Source organism: Saccostrea echinata, unplaced genomic scaffold (genome assembly GCF_033153115.1).
Source record: "Saccostrea echinata isolate AGI-Se365-2 ecotype Australia unplaced genomic scaffold, CSIRO_AGI_Sech_v1 ptg000004l, whole genome shotgun sequence".
NCBI classification, from domain to species: Eukaryota; Metazoa; Mollusca; class Bivalvia; order Ostreida; family Ostreidae; genus Saccostrea; species Saccostrea echinata.
Window position 1 is genome coordinate 1,672,647 of NW_026889753.1, and position 21,804 is coordinate 1,694,450.

Consider the following 21,804-nt stretch of genomic DNA (forward strand, 5'->3'; position numbering starts at 1 on the left):
CTGACTTTTTGGAGTATCTTTAATATGACATAAATATGAAAGACTTCTTTGGAAAGTTGATACATATGTACAATGAATATTTACAACCTTTTATGTTAATCAACTTAATACTACACTTGGATCACAACCAAAATATTCTGAAAGAAAAATACCCTTGTTAAGTGAGGTTACAATAAGATGTGAAATAAAATGCTCCTCTTGAATTTTTGCTAAAAGTTTTCACAACTTATTAGATTCATATACATGTATGAATATCATTATATAAACAAAACAAAATTTAATACACATGTATTATGAAAGCTTTGCCCAGAAAAAGAACGTCCATGTAATGTATGTTAGTGTAGCCTATCCATCTTTCAATGTGCAACACTAATCACTTGAAAATGACAAAATTAACAGTTCAATCTATACATATAAGGTTTGTTTAAATAAAATTTTCTTTGCTGGACTTGTTTTAAAATAATTCTGCTGCTCCATCTAAGCAGAATCTAATTTCAATTCTTTGCATTGGGAAATTTTTCAAGTTAATGTAATTGGCACAGAATTTTTTGGGAGGGAAGGGGGGAGAGGGCATAGTTCACTTTTATCACAGTTTATGGTGTAGATTACTACCACACTTTGCTTGCACTTGCAGACTTGCTGTTGTTAGCTTGTTGTCTGATCTCTGCACATTCTGATTCAAAAGCAGAGGTAGTGATTTCAGACATCTGTCTGTTAAACGAAGAGGTGGAGCAACGACTTCCATCACCACCTGAACTCCTGACTGTTTGTGCATCATCAACAGTTTGCTCTGAGGTGTTGTTTCTTTCACCAGAGAGCTGAGATCCTACTGTGGAGCTGGTATTATTTTCTTCAGTTTGGACTCTTTCATGCTGTACAGGGATTTCTTGAGTGTGGATTGTAGCCTCAGGTTGCTTTTCACCAGTATCTGAAGTGCTTTCTGTTGGGACCTTGTCACTTCCTGTTATGGCCTGAGATTTACCTGATGCAAGCATCACCAGAGGATCTTTCCCTGAAGCTACTCTGGGTATGCAGGTCACAGCACCACCTGAACTTTCAGACTTCCTCTCATTCCCAGTGGATGCAGGACTCTGGGGAAAGTTCAGAACTTTTTCTTCTGAAGGAGTAGCGACAGGTTGATTTTTCTCTGAATGAGAAATATAGTCCTTGTAATGAAAAATCTCTCTGTAGAGTTCCTTGTTTTTACTTTCCACATCCTTCCAGATAGCCTCCATGTCAGAACCTTGCTGTATTAGTTTGTCTATAGGAACTCTTAGCCTTTCTTCCTCTGTGAAATTACTGAAATAGTAGAAATCTGGGAATCCCCTCAGAAGAACAGTTACCACCCGTATATCTCCCTTGGATCGAACAATAAAACCAGGGCAACCAGATGCTCCATGGCGAAATTGGCATTGAAAAAGAAGGCGGGTTTTATCTTTAATGCCAGTAAAACCGTATCCATGTTTAAAATCAAATTCATTCTCATACCACTCACTTAATTCTTTGATACGATGATCAAAAGGATGCCAGTATTTCATAACCAAGTCCAAACTCTTCCGGAGTGCATTTGTATGCCCAACCAGATATATTGGATGATTTTCATGCATTTCCTGTGTAAACTTATCGAAGTTTGTCAGTGCTTTTGGAAATGGCATTCCATAAGTATTTTGCTTCAGTTGAAGAACAGCAATGTCCAGTTTCTCATTGTAGTACAGAACATTGGGTTCTACTGGAAATCTGTTCATACAGTCTGCCTGGTATGTTTCTTCATACCCAAAGTCTACAAACACACCAGGGTCTGCCAAACGTTTATAATCCAGCCTTCTGGAATGATTATCAACACCTGAAAGAAAGATGATTTTAATCAAAGTCAACTGGTCTTTATTCTTATTTGTACAGGTTATGTACCTTGTCTGGTTACATAACTGTTTTGATAAAGATAAATTGGTACCAAGGTAATAAGAATTTGCCCAAGACACGAATTTTGCATCTTTTGAAAAGTAAAAAATGTGTATACTTTCTCAGGACCACATATTACCTGGTAAAAACAATTGTTTATGGCAAAGTGATTACCTATTCCATAGAAATATTCATAAATTGCAGTAAATTTTAAAACTTCTTACTTATTAAGGTAAAACAAAAGAAAAATATGTGTACATTATACTACAATTTAGGTTGATTTTTAAGTTTCCACATTTGACACTGGTAAATGAAAATTATAAATTTGTTGAGGATGATCTGTTACTTCACACATACATGTATATCAGGATATAGTGTTTTGGATGTTGCCATTAGAATCCCCCTTGACTTTTGATGTTTAAATGGGAAGTTTTTCTGTCAACAGTATTCTTTAGTACCATAATTATTACATCCCTGAACTTTACATATAGGTAAAGGAAGATGATTATTCTACCATTCAATCTAATGAAAAAAAAAATAGCTAAGGTTTGATCTTTGATAGTACATTTGAGTATTTGGTTTGAAACAATTCCACTTACATATTATTCCTCTAACTACATGCCATGCAGTAAATATTTTGTCCTTCCCAACTCTAAACACACTTCCAGTCAATTTGAATCCATGAATCATTCCAACAGAAAATGTCACTTTACGAAGTTCATCCATGTCGGACACTGGAAGTCCAGGCCACAGCGGTTCTGTTTTATGCATTATTTTTTCAGCTTTTGTTGGTACATGTACTGCAAATAAGTGAGCAATATGTTGAACTAGAGATACTGCACTTCCCTTAATGCAATTTTTTAAAGTGCTGCATACATTTTTCTTTAAAAGATAAAGACAAGACTCAGATTTTTCTGCAAGTTTCATTGAGCTTGCTCAAGTGACCTTATTAACTAGCTTGGGTCATCAAAGTCCTAACACAGTCTTGACTCCTAAAAAATCCTTCTGCTAAGAATGAATTTCCAATGTTTGTCCATTTTAAGATATGGCAGGAAAGGAAGAACATATTTTCAAACAAGAGGCCCGTGGGCCACATCACTCACCTGAGTACCCTAACTTTGGCCATGCTGTTCTTTACCAGATTTCCCCCCTTTTAATATACCTATTGTGGCCCCGCCCTACCCCCGGGGGTCATGATTTGAACAATTTAGAATCTACACTACCTCAGGATGCTTCCAAATAAGTTTCACCTTTATTGGTCCAGTGGTTCTTGAAAAGAAGATTTTTAAAGATTTTTCCTATATATTTCAATGTAAAACTTGGATTCCTTATTGTGTCCCGCCCTACCCCCAGGGGTCATGATTTGAACAATGGATGCTTCCACTTAAGTTTCAGCTTTTCTGGCCCAGTGGTTCTTGAGAAGAAGATTTTAAAAGATTTTTCTTATATATTTCAATGTAAAACTTGGATTCCCTATTGTGGCTCCGCCCTTCCCCCATGGGTCATGATTTGAACAATTTAGAATCTACACTACCCCAGGATGCTTCCATATAAGTTTCATTTTCTCTGGCCAAGTTGTTCTTGAGAAGAAGATTTTTTAAGATTTTTCCTATATATTTCAATATAAAACTTGGATTCCCTATTGTGGCCCCGCCCTACCCCCATGGGTCATGATTTGAACAATTTAGAATCTACACTACCCCAGGATGCTTCCACATAAGTTTCAGCTTTTCTGGCCCAGTGGTTCTTGAGAAGAAGATTTTTTAATGACCCCACCCTATTTTTGTCTTTTCTTGATTATCTCCCCTTGTAAGGGGACTTGGCCCTTTATTTTAACAATTTACACTTCCCTTCACCCAAGGATACTTTGTACCAAGTTTGGTTAAAATTGGCCTATTGATTCTTGAGAAGAAGTTGCAAATGTGAAAAGTTTACAGACGGACGGACGACGGACAACGGGTGATCAGGAAAGCTCACTTGAGCTTTCAGCTCAGGTGAGCTAAAAAATGATCTTGAACCTGCTAAATGACCCTTGTCTAGGTTATTTTTGCCAGTGACCTTGAACTTGCCCATGGACCATAATCAAGACCTTGATTCGCCTTCAGCTCATGAATAATCTTTGTTTGGATATCATCTTCCAATATTTTCCTCTTACAGAGTTATGGACTGGCCACAATTTCAACAATTTTTCTGCTAGTGATCAAGGGTCAAGGTATTTATACACTCTCTGGTCATAAGTACTGTGGAATCATTAGATTTTGTGGTGGCTCAATTTTCGTGGAATTTGTAAGTACCTGTCATCCATGAATTAACATCCTCCATGAATTAATAAACTGGTTACAAAGTCGTATTTCCTTCTGTTGGTATAAGACAATACACAAATTTACGTCCCCACGAACCTTTAATGATTCCACAGTAATCTTTGGGTGAAGTATGAAATCCAAATGTATCTCCATTGGAAAGCTATAGACCAGACACAAATTATATACTTTTTTTCGGTCAGTGCCCAATATGGATTGTTTATTAATGCATACATTTTTCTTAATACAATTTATAATCTTTTTGTTTTATATAAATTGACAGATGGACAGACAGCTCAACTTTTGATTAAATATACTTGAAGTAGATATTTCTTAATTACCTGACTTAGGATGCTCTACAATTGTCGTCTCCTTCAGTACATTAACTTTTCCAATGCCTAAATTACGCACATTTTCTGCATTCACTGTTTTTCCTTTTGACTTGTTACTGCCTACAAAAGACACATGTAATTTTATAACAACAAAGTACCAGGGTATTAGCAAAAATCACAATAGAGATACATATACGGTAATATCTCTCATGGCTCGTGGTTGGATATGATTTTTATGCTATGATGTGTGTGTTTTCTTTCCCTGAGCCTTAGTGAGGGGATAGAAAACACAAAATGAATTTGATAAAAATCAAATTCAATTACAAACAATGGGTGGTTCTTTTATCACATGTGTAACACACAGCTATCACATGTTTTACACTGTTTTTATACATGTACATGTATATGAATTAAATCCACTTTATTTGACTTCTTCACTCTCACTCAAAAACCATTGTGGCCTCACATTTACTATTATGAAATGAAAATAATGAAGGATATCCACCCATATTAAAGGAGTCAACATGTGATACATTTAAATATTAATCACTTATTAGTGAAATGATTAATATTTTGAATTGGGACCTTCAGGATGATATTTTTAGGAATGCACCTCTGCACATGGTTTAAAAAAAACATAAATGATATTATACAAATTTGTCCTAAGATATTCCTTTTCCCAAGATATCTAAAGTAAATTATGCCCCATTGGTTCAGCAATCTACACAAGGAGGCTAAATGGTCCCCTAGGTCCAGTCACCATTTCTTTCTCAAAAATATAGCTAACATAAGCCACCTTATTACAAGTTTAGAAAATACTGATCCTTGCAACATGTTTAACATGTAAGTAATAATTTTTTTCTGCTAGATGTCAAGGAGTAAATCCCTTGATGTTTTTAAAACCCTTCTTTGACCCCAAATTATTAGACCTTGATCTCACTAACTTAGAAAGATCATTTAAAGTTCAAAATTTCCTCTCCCTGGGGCTTGAACCCAAGACACAGAGGATGCAAATTCCACAGTTGTACTATAGAAATCATAGTTCATTGTCACCTTGCCTTAATACCTTTTTCAAACTTTTTCCTGCCTTTAGAACTGTTTTTCCCTTTGGAACTGTGTTTAGCTTTGGAACTGTTTTTGGATCTAGAACTGGTTTTTGATGTAACAACTGTTTCTCTGTCTATAATTTTCCCCTTGCCAATAATCATATTTGTTACATATCCAAAATTGTAGTTTCCTGGAACTGAAACAAATTTTAAGTTACCAGTATTCAGAATTATTTACAAATCTCATAAATTCACATTGTCAAATCAGTTAACATTTTGCTGTTCTCTTGCTCAAAACATGAGAGACTCTACAATTAGTAAAGACACTTTTTTTTGATGTATAAAATCTCCAATTCTACTAAATTTAATAATAAATATCAGTAATAATTAAGTCATTCTCAGCTGTGGACCCCCCCCCCCCATTGGGTTCCAAGAGTACCTCCACCTTCCTCCTCTTCATCATCATTGTCTTCATCACCATCATCATCACTATCATCACTTTCTGTAGTGTTTTCATCATCTTTTGACAGGGTGGTGTTTTTCTTAGATTTCTCCTTGTTATAATAAGATAAAATTAAAAGCTATGCATTTAATTTTTTAAGGATAATATATACACACATGGATATTCAGTAGAAAATTAAAAAAAAATTCTATCAATGATTACATAGCTCACCTAAACAAATGTTATTTCAAAGTAAGCAAAGTCGACACTAAAATAATTTAACTATAGTAGTGTGCATCTTAGATGCAACATTTATGCAAGTTTGGTCCAGGTAGGGATTGAAATTACTTGGGAATGGACCTGCTCACAGGTACAACCTCATCACTCATCCAGATAATGCAGATCAGATCTAGCATCAAAAACAACAAGTTTGGAAGTGTATATCCCTTGATGCATCAGCCATACATGTTTGGTCTAGATAGGCCTTACAGTTACTTGGGAATGGATCTGCTCAAAAAAATTTCAACCTGGTCACTCATCTTGAAAGTGAAGGTCAGATCTAGCATCCAAAGCAAGTCTGGCAGTGTGCATCCTTAAATGCAGCATCCATGTTAGTTTGGTCTAGGTAAGGATTAAAGTTACACTCGGGAATTCACATTTCTGCAATTTGACTCAGCTTTTCTGTGAAAAAATTCCTGCTTTTCTGCAACAAGTTTTACTGCTTTTCCGAGGTTATAATTTTAGCTTTTCCGAGACTTTTTTTCGTACCTCTTCCATTAGCCATGAAAAAACCTGGAGATACAATGTAGTAAAAACCAATCATGGAAAAGCAGTAGTGGTTGCGGAAAAGCAACAAGGTTCTAAAAATAAAGTCGCAGAAAAGCACTGGTCAGATGTTACATTGATATGTAGCTGCTCCACTAACTTAACCTGGTAATTCTTCCAGAAAATGTGGGTCAAATCCAGCATCCAAAGCAAGACTGATAGTTCGCATGATCCTTAGATAAATTATCCATTCAAGTTTGGTCAACATTAGGCCTTCAGCTCAGGTGAGCTAAAAATGAAACTGCTCAAAAAATTTTAACCTGGTCACTCAACATGAAAATGTAGGTAAAATCTAGCATCAAAAGCAAGTCTTGTAGTGTGCACCCTTAGATGCATCATCCATGCAAGTTTGGTCAATATAGGGTTTATAGTTACACTGAAATGAGACTTGCTCCTAAAACTTTAATCTGCCCTGGAAAACTTTAGCCCGCTGTAAAAACATTAATATGGTCATTCTTTGGCTGAAAATGCAGCATCTGAAACATGACTGGTACAAAGAAACATACTACAAGCAACATCCACTAGAAGCATCATCCATGCAACTCTGATCAATGTAGGGCATTGAAATACTTGAAAAGCAATCTGTTTCAAAAACTTTAACCTTGGACCGACACCAATGCTGAGGGTATTACAAAAGTTCTCCAACTTTGCTGAGGTGAGCTAAAAGTCAGATAAAGGAGGAGCAGGATATCTTCAAATTATAATAAGTACCATGCAGTTGGTCCATCTTTTTTTTGTTTGGTTAATTCTTACTTTTTAAAAACACCCATAAATGATTTATTTTTACAATAATCTGGTACCTGCTGTTCATTGTATTCAGTATGATCTGCATCTACAAACTCTTCCCCCAGTCCCTCGCGTCTGTCTTCACTGTTCAGTGATGGGAGACAATCTTTTTCCAAAGACGAGTGGTCACCGGAGTCAGGATCTTCACCATCAGTTAAAGAAGGGCCATAACTCTGTTTTATTTCCGTTTCATCACTGGATCCTGTTTGGTTATTTACAGACTTTGGATTTGTCTCATCTTTATCAACTGTTCTGTCCCTTTCTTTTTTGACCTCTGTTGAACCTCCTTTTGATGGTGTGAAATTTCCACTTACATAATCTGTTTTTATAGCTTTAACAAAATCTGTGTAAAAAGAAAATTGATTTTGAAATTATGATGCCAAAATTATTAATTATCTGAGCCACCATTTCAATTCAATATAAACAGCACAATTTGTATTTGAATCTTTTCTGAATAAAATCACCAGTTTCCATTGAAAAAAAAGATCCATTGACACATTATCTATTCAATAAAATACACTTATGTATATTCAAATGTGCCATTTGTCATTTTTAATGTAGTCCTGGTTTGGCCAAGTCTGAATAACTAAAAAAAAACAGGCCCCTTCTCTTATCATTATCTTGATGATAAGTGATAATAAGGGGGCTGGTTTAATCAGACTGTGAATTTTCCATGAATATTCATTATTGTAAACATGTAAGAGGTATTTATGTCCAAAAGTATTAAAACTTGATTGGCACATTAAGGACATACGCAACGTAGTTTGAACTTTATTATCTTTTTCCCTGGAGTTGAAGAGTTCCAATACTTAAAGGAATTGTGTGCTACATTTGTATATCTATATATGCTGTTGTACACTTCCTCTAAAACAAGTTTGGATAAACAAAACATCTAGAATATGTGTTTAGTAATTTTTGTGTATTTTTCTTTGAATTATACAAGAATTTTCATCAATTGATATCTTTTCAAAACCCCTGGTAATGCATGCTGATTTTTTGTCGACAAACATCTGATGGCACTATAATCTTAAATTAAGAATATCTTGAAAAATTATCAGTAGGTAAGGTACGTTGCGTATGTCCTTAAGAAACTCACCATATGGTTTAGGCTCATCATCACTGTACATCTCCTTGCTTTCCTTCTTCTGTATATGCTCCTTTTCCTTTACAGCCAACTTTCCTACTGTAGATTTGGAATTTGTTGTATTTGTGTTTCTTTCATCTTTTAGTTGTCCATTTTGAACTTGATTTTCAATCTCCTGAACAGTTTGACCTAAAATGTTTGAAGCACAAAATAATTAAGTCTGTGTTAGATTAGTTTTATTTTTCAGGGAATTTGGTCAACTTGCTTTCCTAAATTTATTCCATGCTAGTATTCAGTTTTGAAACACAGCACACAAACCTTTTGGATTGGATGCAGAATTGTCTTTTGGCACTATATCTCCTCCATTTTTCTTATCAGTTCTCAAGTGGTCACCTGAAACCAAATAATTTCAATGTCACTGAATTTATCTTTTAAAGTTTTCATGATTCTAAGTTGCTTTTGTAAAATTTCCACCACTGTGAAATTTATTGGAAAAATACAGTATTTGCAAGCTGTGCTTACAGGTTTCTAATTCTTTTTCTTTTCCATTCTTTTTTTTTTTCATTGCAAAATTAAGAAAAAAATGGTAATAAAATGTCAAATTCTTTTTAAAGGAAAAAAAATTCCATATACAAATAATGATTAATATGATTTTTTTTTTTTCTTTTTGCTTCTAATAATTTTTTTTGTTGTTTCATTTTCAAAAAGAACACAAACCTTTTGGATTTTTTGATGCAGAGTTATTTTTCTTAGAAACAAAATTTTCTCCATTTTTCTTGTCAGCTGTTCTCAAATGGTCACCTAAAACCCAAGAATTTCAGCTTTTAAACTAAAGTGATAAGGAAAATGCCTCGATAATAAAATAATTCCAGTTTATTTACTATACAAATTTCTTGTCAGCTGTTCTCAAATGGTCACCTAAAACCCAAGAATTTCTGCTTTTAAACTAAAATGATGACGTGATAATAAATTTATCTTGAAAATAAAATAATTCCAGTTTATTTACTATACAAATAATTACAATACAGTGTAGATCGACATAAAAAATATATATATTACATGATTTTCTTTACGTTTACATGTCATATAAATAATTCTAGACTAGCTGTGCCATTAAAACATCATAAAATGAAAATGATGTTAAAATTGATTTTCATTTTTAATTAGGGAAAATATGAACATTACATGTACATTTAGTCTGGGAGTACACATGTAAATTGTATTCTCAGACTGATCGATGTCACTGTCTTTATGCACTATTAGTAAACTAGCCATTCCAAATGAATTTAATTATATCTTTCCATTTTAACCCCCTCCAATGAAGAATCCTGAATCCTTCCCTTGTATAACAAAGGCAGATGCTTTATTATAGACATGGCATATATCTTAAGGCATGTTTGACTACATAAAAAAACAAAACCAGATTGAAAACTCCAGATTTGCAGATAGTCAAACACTTAAATTACAATAACAAATTGGTCTTCATGTTTTGTAAATAATGATTGAAACAGTCAACTTTTGAAATTTTTTCTTTTAGAAATTGATTTGTTTGAATATATTGTATTTTATGGCATATTTTCATATAAAGATACCAAAACCAAACAAATCCTTCACTAGTAAAGACATTTTCCCCATGCTGTGATGCATTATTCTGAAACCAATGAAGTTTAGAATTAAACCACCAGTTTCTGGATGTTGATTCATAGTTCAAAGACAATATTGCAATTTTTGCTTTATCCAGAAACTAAGTGGAACTATGATCTACCCCTAAGAGTTAGATTCAGTTTGGTTTCAAGAAATGTCAGCTTTAAAAATTAATTTACAAACAGTTAAGTTTGTATAATCTGTGTCTTAGAAATGGCCCTGACCACAATGTGTCACTGGGAGGTACGGGGTATGTCATATCATCATAATCTTAGAATGTTCTATCTTCATTTATAAATTAAAGTTATAGATTGATTCACAAGCACATGAAATTTTATCAATATGTTGAAAATAAAACCCTAGATCAAAAACTCTTACCCCATTTATGTTTGAAAATACTTTTATATAGAGAGGGAGTATTTTTTATCTAGGGCTTTATTTGCAACTCACTGATTAAATTTCAGGTGCCTGTGATTCATTTAGGATCGCAATTGCATGAGTTAAATAACATTCTAACTAAAACATTACTGCATAAATTGTTAAATTTTAGATCAGCATGCAAGCATGGTAGTAAGAATAATCTGTGTCTCGAACAACAAGCCCTCACCGGGTTTGTAAGACAACATGATTTTTAATGATAGAATGTTCCATCTACAATAATGGGTATCCCACAGTATTTACTCTAATGGGTACTGGTACCTTATACTGAAACCAAAAGCAAAAGGTTTCTAAGTCGAAAATTAAGGTAAACTTGAAATTAATTTAATTAATACTGTACTGATTATCATTAAGAAAAGCACAACACTGCTGTTGATTTTACAACCTTCTATATTAATTAAATTGTGACATTTTCCTAGTCTTTAGACATGACAAAGTTTTGGCTTTTGAAACTGAAAGTTTTTCTTAGGAGTTACGTACCATTTTCATCTTTTGTTTTCTCATCCACCTTCACCTGGCGATAGGGCTCCTCTCTTGCCTTTCTGCTGGCACAGTTCAGCTTAGAATTATTTATTCCCATTTCATTGAAAGTAGCGCAGTGAGATCTGTTTCTTTGTCAATTGCTAGAAATAGGGTTTTTTTTACTCCTATAAATAGGGCTTACATCCGATTTTCCCCTGTTCTAAAATTAGCCTACTTACTTTCACTTTCAGTTGGTCTAAAACTTGATCCGCATTCGTTCACAAATCCGGATCGTTGTTTCAAGGGGAAATGGGATAATGATTTAATGGTTTGTTTCTTTGTTTTTTGGTCCCCTTTCTTCTTAAAACCTTGCATGCATCATCTTGTACGTTTGTACCCTAGTTAGAATAATCTAACTGTGTCTCGGGACAAGCCCTCACAACAGTTATAGAGTTAAACTGGAAAAGAATTTCTGATTATTTTTGCCCAGAAAGTAAAGAAAATTGCACTTTGATGCAGTGATAATTTTCAACTTTGAACTCATCTGAAAACAATTCATGAAAAAATCACTCTTGGAGATGTGTCTTTTCTGTGCAATTGCAATCAAAGTTCTAAAAGTTTCGGGGCTATATATGTGTTCAAACGCAGTAATGTTAAAAGTATCTCTGCTTTAGATTGTTTTTTAAATAATACCAAGAATAAATATTAGTAGACATTTGCGACTTTTTGTCTTTTTAAAATAAGATTTTTTCATGATTGGAACCCGGGTCTTCTGAATCTCCAGTCAGGTGCCGTACCAACTGAGCTATCTGGCAACCGGCGACCAAAACCGTCTGACGGCTTCATTGCATTAGTTATAAATATGAACCCTGAAGTTAGGATGTGTCTGAATTAAATAAGGATCAAATTTTATATATATAATGTATTTTGAAAAGAAATTCTTTTTTAAAGAAATTTTTTTGAATACAGCAAGGCAAATTGCTAGTCAATTGATCCCAGTCCTAGAGTATGTTGTGTGAATTCAAGTTCAGTTATGTTTATGGGGGCTATACCATATTTATTATAAACAGAATTTTTAACGAGGATTCAATTTTGGCATTATTAGCGTGGGTGTTGAGATCGCTAAAACAATTCATTCAGCACTAAGGAGGTAAGGCTATCTTGCAAGATATTGTCAAATCCCTAAAAATTACTTCTCACTAAAATTATATATACCAATTCTTACGGCTAAATCGCTATATTTGCATCTCGCTAAAAATTCAACTTATAAGGTAGGTCAAAAATTATAAGCAGGGCCAAGGTTAAGTATTCAGGTGAGCCTTGTGGCAATTGGGCATCCAATGGTTATGATCATAGGCACTCCCCATCTATATTGGTAAACAAAAAATCTGGACCCCTATACTATGTGCACTGAAGCAATAAATTAAAATTTTTGTTTTGAATGGAACATTTGGGTCTTCATTCATTATGTAATGACTATCCCAAATTCTTTAGTAATGATCGAGAAAGCAGTATTTGTTGAATTATCCTTTAAGTTGTCGCCTGCTTTCTACGAATCGCAATATACTGGAATATTGATATTATTGTGCAGCCCTACCTCATACCATTCTATTACGGCGGCAACTAGACCAGGAAGAAAAGTAACTTTGTTTACTTTTTTAATAGTTACGTGGAAAAGAGCAGTGCAATTAAGGGAATGATTATATATCATATGTTTGGGGACATATTTTATTCGTCAATTATATAAAATAGGACCAGCAATAAATGTAGGTGTACAGTAATTTTAAATAAATCCATCTGGAGTAACATTCAGTGGAACAGCTGAGACTCTAGAATTATTCCAACATCATTTTATCTGTAAAAAGTGTTACATAAAGTAATTAATCATAATTCAATCTTTTAATAATGTATAGATAAGATAGTCAGTTTATACAGAACAGAAATAATTACATGTAATTATATGTACAACTGTATATTAAAGTTTCCTCTTCGGAAAATTGTAAAAAAATCTATAGCTATTAAACATAAACTCAACAGACAATGCTTGATAAAGAAGCTATGTAGTACAGCCATTGGTAAAAGAATGTGGTTTCTTTCACAACCAATTTTATTTTTGATGGAATTTATAGCAGGAGTAGGTCATATAGATCTTGCAGCTGGGAAAATGGTATTATATTTGGTAGAAAGCAATCAAGATTTGTAAATTTAATATATGACATATTATACATTTATATGTGTACATGCATGTATATAAAAGAAACACAGAAAACTCAAAATATCTGCTGGAAATGAATATTAATGATGAAACATTCTGATTGTCAGAGAAGAGTAGTATGACGTTCTATAACAAATTTCCATAGAGAATTTTTTAACTAGATACAAGATATGGGACATTTTTTCTTCTATTAGCTACTATTCAAACTATTTGAAACATAAACTTACATATAAATCAAAATGACTTTAAATACTATAGGCATCTTTCAGGTAATTACTTATGTACCAGTAAATATATTTTATGGTAACAATTTAACAAACTAATTGAAACTTAATCTAATACATTATAAATCACAATGATTTTGAATGGACATCTTTAGGGTAATTACAGTAAAACACATTTATAATCAATTGCCATGGACGGATGATTTTGCTTCATTATAAGCATAATTCATTATATCCGTTAAGTTTAAAAATATATCCTAAAGTCAAGGGGAACGAAAATCACTTCAATGTAAACATAAATTTATTATAAGAATGTTTGCTATAAGCTTGTTTTACTATACTTTAATGTACCCAATAAATCTATTTAATAAATGACAGTTAACAAACTAATTGAAGCTTAAACTTAAACTTATAAATCGAAATGACCTTGAATGGACATTTTTAGAGTAATTACTTATGTAAATCTCTTTGATATGACAATTTAACAGTCATTATACTCAATATTAAATATTAAGCATATCATAGTGCATCACTAATACAGTATTATCAACATGCAAAATGGCACATAGCATACACAGTTTTGCACTGACTTTCAAGGGCTGCCTTCAAATTGATAAGAGAAAAACAATTTCAGTCTGTCAAATTTAGAAAAACATAATAGACCAAACTCTTGATGATTGCACATGTTTTACATATTGACGTTGTTGAATATTTTTTTAATAGATTTCGGATCTCGTTAGATCTTTAATACTGTAAATAAAGTGTGTAGATATGAGCTCAATTAAAAATTACCCTGATTAATGTTTGATTACACATGAATAATCAGTAATAAAAAACTTATGTTAAATGCTAGTAGTTCTTATGTTGCATATGCATTTTTAAAAAGTATAATATTATATACAGCTGAACCTTGGTATCTCGAACACAGATATCTTGAATACCATTGATATGTCGATATGATTTGGAAGTCCCAACCACTATTTTCTTATTGTATTTTACCCTCAGTATCTTGAACCCTCAGATATCTTGAAGTTTTTTTTAGTCCCATCAAGTTTGAGATAACAAGGTTTGACTGTATTAAATTGTACACATTTCCATGAATGTGTGAATTTTAACAGATATGCACTATGCAGTCTAGTTAGCCCCCTACATATTTTCATGATTTCATCTCTAGAAACAAAGATTAATTGACAAAATTGAATGAGTTCTACTGATCAAATTTAAAAATTATCAAAATAGAGTGCATAAGCTTCTGAAATATTGAAAACGAATATATGAGATCTCTATAAGCAAAAATGTATGTACCTGCATACCTTAATAAATCTCATTGAAACACACACATCATGTTCACTTCATGCAACTGTTCAGAAATGCATTCATGACAATGATAGAATTGAATTAATATTTAAACAAACTCTATTGTTATAATTCCATTTTTTGTTTGATAATGTCTAATACATCACCCTCTTTATAATCTGGAACTCTAAATGTGACCATGGGGCACTCTCCTTTGATATTCTCACAAAATAACTTTTTAAGAGATGCAGTTTTAACCAAATTAAAGCCTACATCCCCTCCAAATGTGGAGGGTTTCCAGTATTTAGGAGAACAGATTGGATTGGCCATTAATCCTTTTACAGAGTAGGGCCCACCAATCTCAACTATTGAGGATCCAAACAACGCCTTGTGCCGTCTCTTCTCCATTATAAGGCCTACATAGAATTCCACAGCATTGATATCGCCATAAAAATTTTCAAGCTGTTTTGCCATTTTCTTTTCTCCTGTCAGTTCCTCGAAAGATTTTATTGGCTTCAGGTTGAATCTCTTCCTGTATTGGTTAAAGGACTGAAGTCTTAGAGTACGTCCATGTTTGATGAGTTCTGTCACAACAGGGATTGTTAAAGCACCATGATTGTGAGGCCCAAACTAAAAGTATAAAAACTCTATTCAGCTACTTGGATCACAGTAGTCAGCATTCCCATCAATTTTATTAATATTATCAGTTTCTAAAAATACACAAAATCTTTAATATAGGTACCGGTATAATGTATTTGTTTTATTTACTGAAAAATATTATTAATATTGATAGAATTGATACATGTGGTAAACAGTGAGATATACAAGATGCTGCTCTGTTTATCTTTCTTGTCTTTTTTGTATTTAAAGAGTCATTCTCTAACTACATGTATCACCCAAGGATGTTTTATGGATTTAATCACCTAATATTAGATGTTTTACACATTAATTTTTTTAGGAGTAAATTCCCATATAAAATTGAAATTTCTCTCGTTAATTTTAAAAAGACCATCAAGCAATGAAGAACTTCTGTCATAATTATTCAGGACATAAGTAACAAAATATTTCTCTATAAACATAGAAATTACAATACATGTACATGTATCTACTTTTAATATTACAGAACTGGTACCTACCAGGCCTGCTCGTTGTCTTGACAGTGAATCCACAAACTCCCTCATCCCATGCTTTACCACAATCTCAGGATGGAAAATAAAGTCTTTCAAGGTATATTTTGTTCCATTAATGTTGAATTCATCTGGCATCAAAGGATGCCAATGATATAAATGGTTAAATTCTATGGCAATTCTGTTTTGATATTGGAATTGTTCACCAAACAGTAGCTCAGGATTGAAAATTAATTGGTAATGATAGTTGCTTAGGTGCTGCACATAATCTACTATTACTATTTGGATAGTTTCACCTGATGTAAAAAAAAAAAAAAAAGAAGAAAGCATTAGGTTTAGAGTTATCTCCCTTAACCTCAGAAGTGGTAAATAAAATTAAGAATATTGAAGTATCATATAGAAAGTTGATTTTCTTTGACTTGAGGACTTACCTAAAATAACTAATTTTGACGTCTGAAATAGTCTCTCATCGTCCCATTCAGGGTGCTCTGCCTTCAGTATATCACAAACTCTGTTATGTTCCCTCAACCAGATTGTGCCATACATGAACAATCCAGGCAAGAGACCAAAGAAAGAATGTCCAAGAGCAAACTGCTTATCTTTGTCTGTCTGTTTAGGATACCCCATAGGAACTTTAGCATCAGAGGTAAGGGGAGGCCATTCTTCACCATTTATAACCTATAATATTAAAAAAACCCATTTAATTCACATATGTTATGATTATTGATTATAGATTAATTTTCTGTATCAAGGATTTAAAGATAGTCTCAATTAGCCTTCAGAATCTTGTTATTTGAACATATTTTCTTTTAATGACCTTATAAATGGAGATTTAGGGGCATTTAGTTTTTGTCTGTCTGCAAAATTTAACTTTAACCCTGACCATAACTAAAAGAAAAAATGGAAACCAACACCTTGAGGTTAAATTTGTGGAAGATTCCCATGTGTGGATACTGAACAGTATTCAATAGGGTCTGTATCTAAAGTTATAAACTTAAAGACATAAAACAGATCACCAACACTCAGTAGGAATGCAGCTGTAAATTTATTTAGTTGACCGGTTTCGACCAGAGACGGTCGTCATCAGAACAATCATGGTTGTCATCAGAACAATTATACATGAGATAGTTCTTTATAAAGTAAAAAATGCAGATTATTGTGATACAGACATTGAAATTGTGGATGACATAACAACATGTGGACTAAATTGTTTATGTTATTATATATAGAACAACCCGCAATTTTTATTTCATAAAGAACTAACTCATGTATAATTGTTCTGATGAAGAACTCTGATAGAAATCGGTCAACTAAATAAATTTACAGCTGCATTCTCACAAAGTGTTGGTGATCTGTTTTATGTCTTTAAGCCTGACCATAACTACTGAACGGTTGGTGCTAGGGATTTCCGATATCTCAACTGTATTCCTTGTCACAAGACCTTTCTTTGGGTACCACCTTTTTGACCTCATGACCTTGATGTTTGACCTAGTTTTAAAAAAACTTTAACCTTGACCATAACTTCTGAATGGTTGATGTTAAGGCTTTCATACTTCACTTGTATTCCTAGTGGTCAGACCTTTCTCTAGGTACCACTGTTTTTTACCCTATGACCTTGACATTGAGTATTTGACTTACTTTTGAAAAACTTTCACCTTGGCCCTAACTTTTGAACAGTTGGTGATAGGGCTTTCAAATTTCACAGGTGTATTCCTTGTGATAAGACCTTTCTTTGGGTATTATTATTTATGACCTTATTACCTTGATCTTGGAGTTTGACCTATTTTTGAAAAACTTTAACCTTGGCTATGAGCTGCCATATGGAGGCATCAGTGTTTCACAAACATATCTTGATCTTGTTCATTAGGAAGAATCTTTTACACCCCAGATTTTGTAAAACGCCAAATACAAATACATATATATGAATGAACATGCTTCTTGTCTTAAGGTTGATTACAGTATACATGGACTGACCTTGTGTTTAAGCTTTCCATCTTTAAATGATCTTAGATTGTTTTCTGATTCTCTATCCTTGCCATAGACATGAGAAACATCGACCTGAAATGATGTCATTCAACAATGATTTTATGTACCAATAACAAAAACATGCATTTTCTTTCTGTACAATATGTCAATGTTTTTTACAGAATTGAATTATTACAGTTTGTGCATACATGTCTATATGTATTATTTAAATTTTATTCTAAATAAAATTAGGCCTTGTCCTATCTAATTAAGGACTTTGAGGAAGCTTGAACATGTTTTCCATGTACTTGTATCTTTCATTATGTACATGTATTACTTAAAAACTGATAATTTTTGAAAACCCACCCCATGTCCACCCCACTGAAATTGTGGCCCCTTCTTTAGGTCTGTCTTGAAGAACATATGTGTGAAGTGCTGAGCAAAGTAAGGAAACAGTGAACTGGTTCCCATGGGTTCTGGGATAAATTCTTTTCTAACAAAAAATGTCTTCACTATTTCTTCAGCAGGTGGTAGTTCCTTCTTTCCTTAAAATAAAAATATGATACATGTATCGACCGTTATAGATTTAGTTGATAAAATATAAATTTAACAATATCAAGATTTTTTGGATGTCTCATGAATTCATATTGTGAGGACTAATAAAGAAAAATTAATGCACAATGAATTAAAATCTTTTTAATACATTACTAATTTTTAAGAATCTGATGCTTTTATACTTAAAATGTTTTGTTGTAAAGGTTATCTAAAAATTTCTGCTTATAAATAAATGTACACATGCTTGCTTTAAGCAATTTGGAAAGGGGTAATTTTCAAAATATGTGATCTGCCAAACATTTACTGTGTAGAGAAAATAATTACAGTAATTACCCCAGACACCCATGGGAGTGGGGCATTCTGTGGGGACAGGAGGCAGGGTACGAGTATAGACACTATAATTATAGTTGGCGTCCACTGTGATGTATTCATGTTCAGATGTATATGTCGGAGGACTGTCAACCATATCAGATCTCACTAAAAGAAGAAAAGAAATAGCTAAATAGGATAAAAATATACTTGCATTTATTACTTTTGGAAAGTTTACCACATGAAAGACATATGTTATCAATGTTGGTAGTAACCCAAAGTTTTTTTAAAATACAAGATACATTCAATTGATAAAAGATTTTTTTTTTTTGGTAGTTAAATCACTTTGTTTGAGGAATCTTTTGTAATGTGGACACTGGTAAATATAAAACAAGAAAAATTATGTTTGAATAGAAAATTTATTACTTACTTGTGTAAACTTTCTTCATTACTGCATTTGACAAAAACTGTACACTATTGACGATGTCCCATAACCATTTGTTACCAGTTAAAAGATTGTGTATTGTTTCTGGGTCTGGCTTTAGAAACAGTTTTATCTTCTTCATAAATGTAGCTGAAATAAATGAAAGATTTGAATGAATATTTTAAGATCATGCAGAGATTCTATAGAACCTTGGAATGTGTGCTTTTCCTTATATGTTAATGTTATTATGTTATATTATTTGTCACAGAATCTGGTTATCAAAGTTCTTTTTTTTTGGGGGGGGGGGGGGGGGGGGGGCTGTTAAAAGACCCCAACCACATCATCCCACCCCTACCCACTCCCACCTCCTGCCCCCAAACAAACAAACAAATAACAAACAAAAAAATTAACAAAATAAGTAAACAGACAATTAAAACAAAAAAAAGCACACACACATACAAAACAACAGAAAGAATAAAACTTATAAATTTGATGTTGAGTAGCATCCTACACTTTTATTTACATCGCTTATTGAGACTCGCTTGAATTAAGATTCAAGATTCATAAACTCCCTATCATCACAAGGAAACACCTGAGTCCTTAGATAACAAGTTGACATAAATGATTAATGATACTTTCAAAAATTAATCTACCTGGGATCAAATTTCATCTCTGCCTCAAAGAAAAATTTTTTTGTCGCAGAAATGAAAAATACCTACGGATTTCACAGTGTTTGCCATAGAACTCTAAATTTGTACAGTCACAGTAATAGTTATCTCCCCTTGTCATGCATACTCCGTTGTTTTCACAAGGGTATGAACAGCAGGGATTATGTCCTCCTGAAATTGTAATACAGAATTAAAATGTTGCATAAAACTGCTTTGTAATTGTAGTACATGTGAATTTTGTTTCCTTACTTTATGTAGAGTTGTAAGATTTACATGTATATTTAATTTAGCAAAACAAAAAAAAAGTTTTTTGTTTTGTCCCTAAGAGGTTTTTTTGAAATTTCAAACAATATTTAAGTCATGTACGTGTATGTGCATACCTAAAGCAGAAGCTATAATACAACAAAGGAATATTACTCTCCACAGTGTGGTCATCCTCATCTGAAAAATACAAAACAGGTGACAAATGAGGTATTTCATATAATACCGGTAGTTAATGATAAAAGGAAAAATGATTCTGAGAATATTAAGAGGTTCAAATTTAGTGAGAAATATCAAACAGGATTTAGTTGACAATAATATGTTCAGCCAGATTATGTTATTACAAGAGGCCCATGGGCCCACAGTGCTCACCTGAGTAACTTTCATCCTGCTGTTCTACACCAGATTTCCCCCCTTGTCATACTTATTGTGGTACAACCAACCCTAGGGGGTCATGATTTGAACAATTTAGAATCTACACTACCTCAGGAAGCTTCCACATAAGTTTCAGCTTTTCTGGCCAAGTGGTTCTTGAGAAGAAGATTTTTTCCATTATCATGATTATATTTCAATGTAAAATTGATTCCCTATTGTGGCACCACCCTACCCTTGGGGCCATGATTTAAAGAATTTAGAGTCTACACTACCTCAGGATGCTTCCACATAAGTTTCAGCTTTTCTGGCCTAGTGGTTCTTGAGAAAAAGATTTTTAAAGTTTTTCCAGTATATTTTAATTATATATATTATATTTTATTGTGAAACTCTGATTCCCTATTGTGGCCCCACCCTACCCCTGAGGGTTACCCTTGAGGGTCATGATCAATTTGAACAATTTAGAATCTACAATACCCTGGGATGCTTCCACTTAGTCTCAGCTTTTCTGGCCTAGCAGTTCTTGAGAAGAAGATTTTTAAAGAATATATATATATATATATATATATATATATATATATATATATATATATATATATATATATATATATATATATATATATATATATATATATATATATATAAATGTAAAATGCTGATTCCCTATTGTGGCCCCACCCTACCCCCAGGGGCCATGATTTGTACAATATAGAATCAACACTACTTCAGGAGCTTCCATATAAGTTTCAGCTTTTCTGGCCCAGTGGTTCTTGAGAAGAAGATTTTTAGTGACCCCCCCCCCCCATTTTTGTCTTTCTTGATTATCTCCCCTTGTAATGGGGCTTGGTCTTTCATTTTAAAAATCTAAACTCCCCTTCACCCAAGGATGCTTTGTACTCATTTTGGTTAAAATTAGCCCAGTGGTTCTTGAGAAGAAGTTGAAAATGTTGAAAGTTTACAGACGACAGATGGACTTGATCAGAACTTTTTGCTCTCAGGTGAGCTTAAAACTAAGCATATTAATTTTAAAAATGCCAATGCAACCTTCTAAACCACAAATTAAAATTCTAACTGTGCTTTATCCTCTCGATGGCAGTTCTGTAACATAATAAATTGGATTAAAAAAACGG

General features: G+C 33.1%; 2 protein-coding genes across 3 annotated transcripts in view; both read right to left on the reverse strand.

Annotated features, from left to right (window-relative positions):
• Positions 1-6: 6 nt before the first annotated feature.
• LOC133178966 (uncharacterized) lies at positions 7-11,395 on the reverse strand. Its single transcript, XM_061313624.1, has 10 exons — positions 11,277-11,395; positions 9,432-9,515; positions 9,033-9,107; positions 8,727-8,903; positions 7,645-7,973; positions 6,017-6,131; positions 5,598-5,774; positions 4,541-4,651; positions 2,499-2,699; positions 7-1,843 (listed from the first exon to the last, which is right to left on the reverse strand). The coding sequence occupies exons 1-10, from the start codon at positions 11,374-11,376 to the stop codon at positions 609-611; spliced, it is 2,604 nt and encodes an 867-aa protein (XP_061169608.1). The 5' UTR covers positions 11,377-11,395; the 3' UTR covers positions 7-608.
• Positions 11,396-13,142: 1,747 nt separating this feature from the next.
• Positions 13,143-21,804, reverse strand: part of LOC133178969 (prostaglandin G/H synthase 2-like) — a 30,325-nt gene continuing 21,663 nt past the window's right edge. For both annotated transcript variants that reach the window (XM_061313629.1, XM_061313628.1), the window contains exons 2-10: positions 20,422-20,482; positions 20,093-20,212; positions 19,380-19,523; positions 18,974-19,117; positions 18,452-18,630; positions 18,095-18,178; positions 16,552-16,798; positions 16,130-16,416; positions 13,143-15,623 (exon numbers count right to left, since the gene is read on the reverse strand). In XM_061313629.1, the coding sequence (XP_061169613.1) occupies positions 15,120-15,623; positions 16,130-16,416; positions 16,552-16,798; positions 18,095-18,178; positions 18,452-18,630; positions 18,974-19,117; positions 19,380-19,523; positions 20,093-20,212; positions 20,422-20,482 (1,770 nt within the window). In that variant the 3' untranslated portion in view covers positions 13,143-15,119. The remainder of the gene's footprint in view (positions 15,624-16,129; positions 16,417-16,551; positions 16,799-18,094; positions 18,179-18,451; positions 18,631-18,973; positions 19,118-19,379; positions 19,524-20,092; positions 20,213-20,421; positions 20,483-21,804) is intronic.

Excerpts from the sequence above, each read along its gene's own strand:
- LOC133178966 (XM_061313624.1), bottom strand. The coding sequence starts at position 11,376 with ATGGGAATAAATAATTCTAAGCTGAACTGTGCCAGCAGAAAGGCAAGA. Across the intron at positions 8,904-9,032 it reads TTCTGCATCCAATCCAAAAG|GTCAAACTGTTCAGGAGATT; the intron begins GTTTGTGTGCTG and ends CAAACATTTTAG. Across the intron at positions 7,974-8,726 it reads TGATGAGCCTAAACCATATG|ATTTTGTTAAAGCTATAAAA; the intron begins GTGAGTTTCTTA and ends CTTTTTACACAG.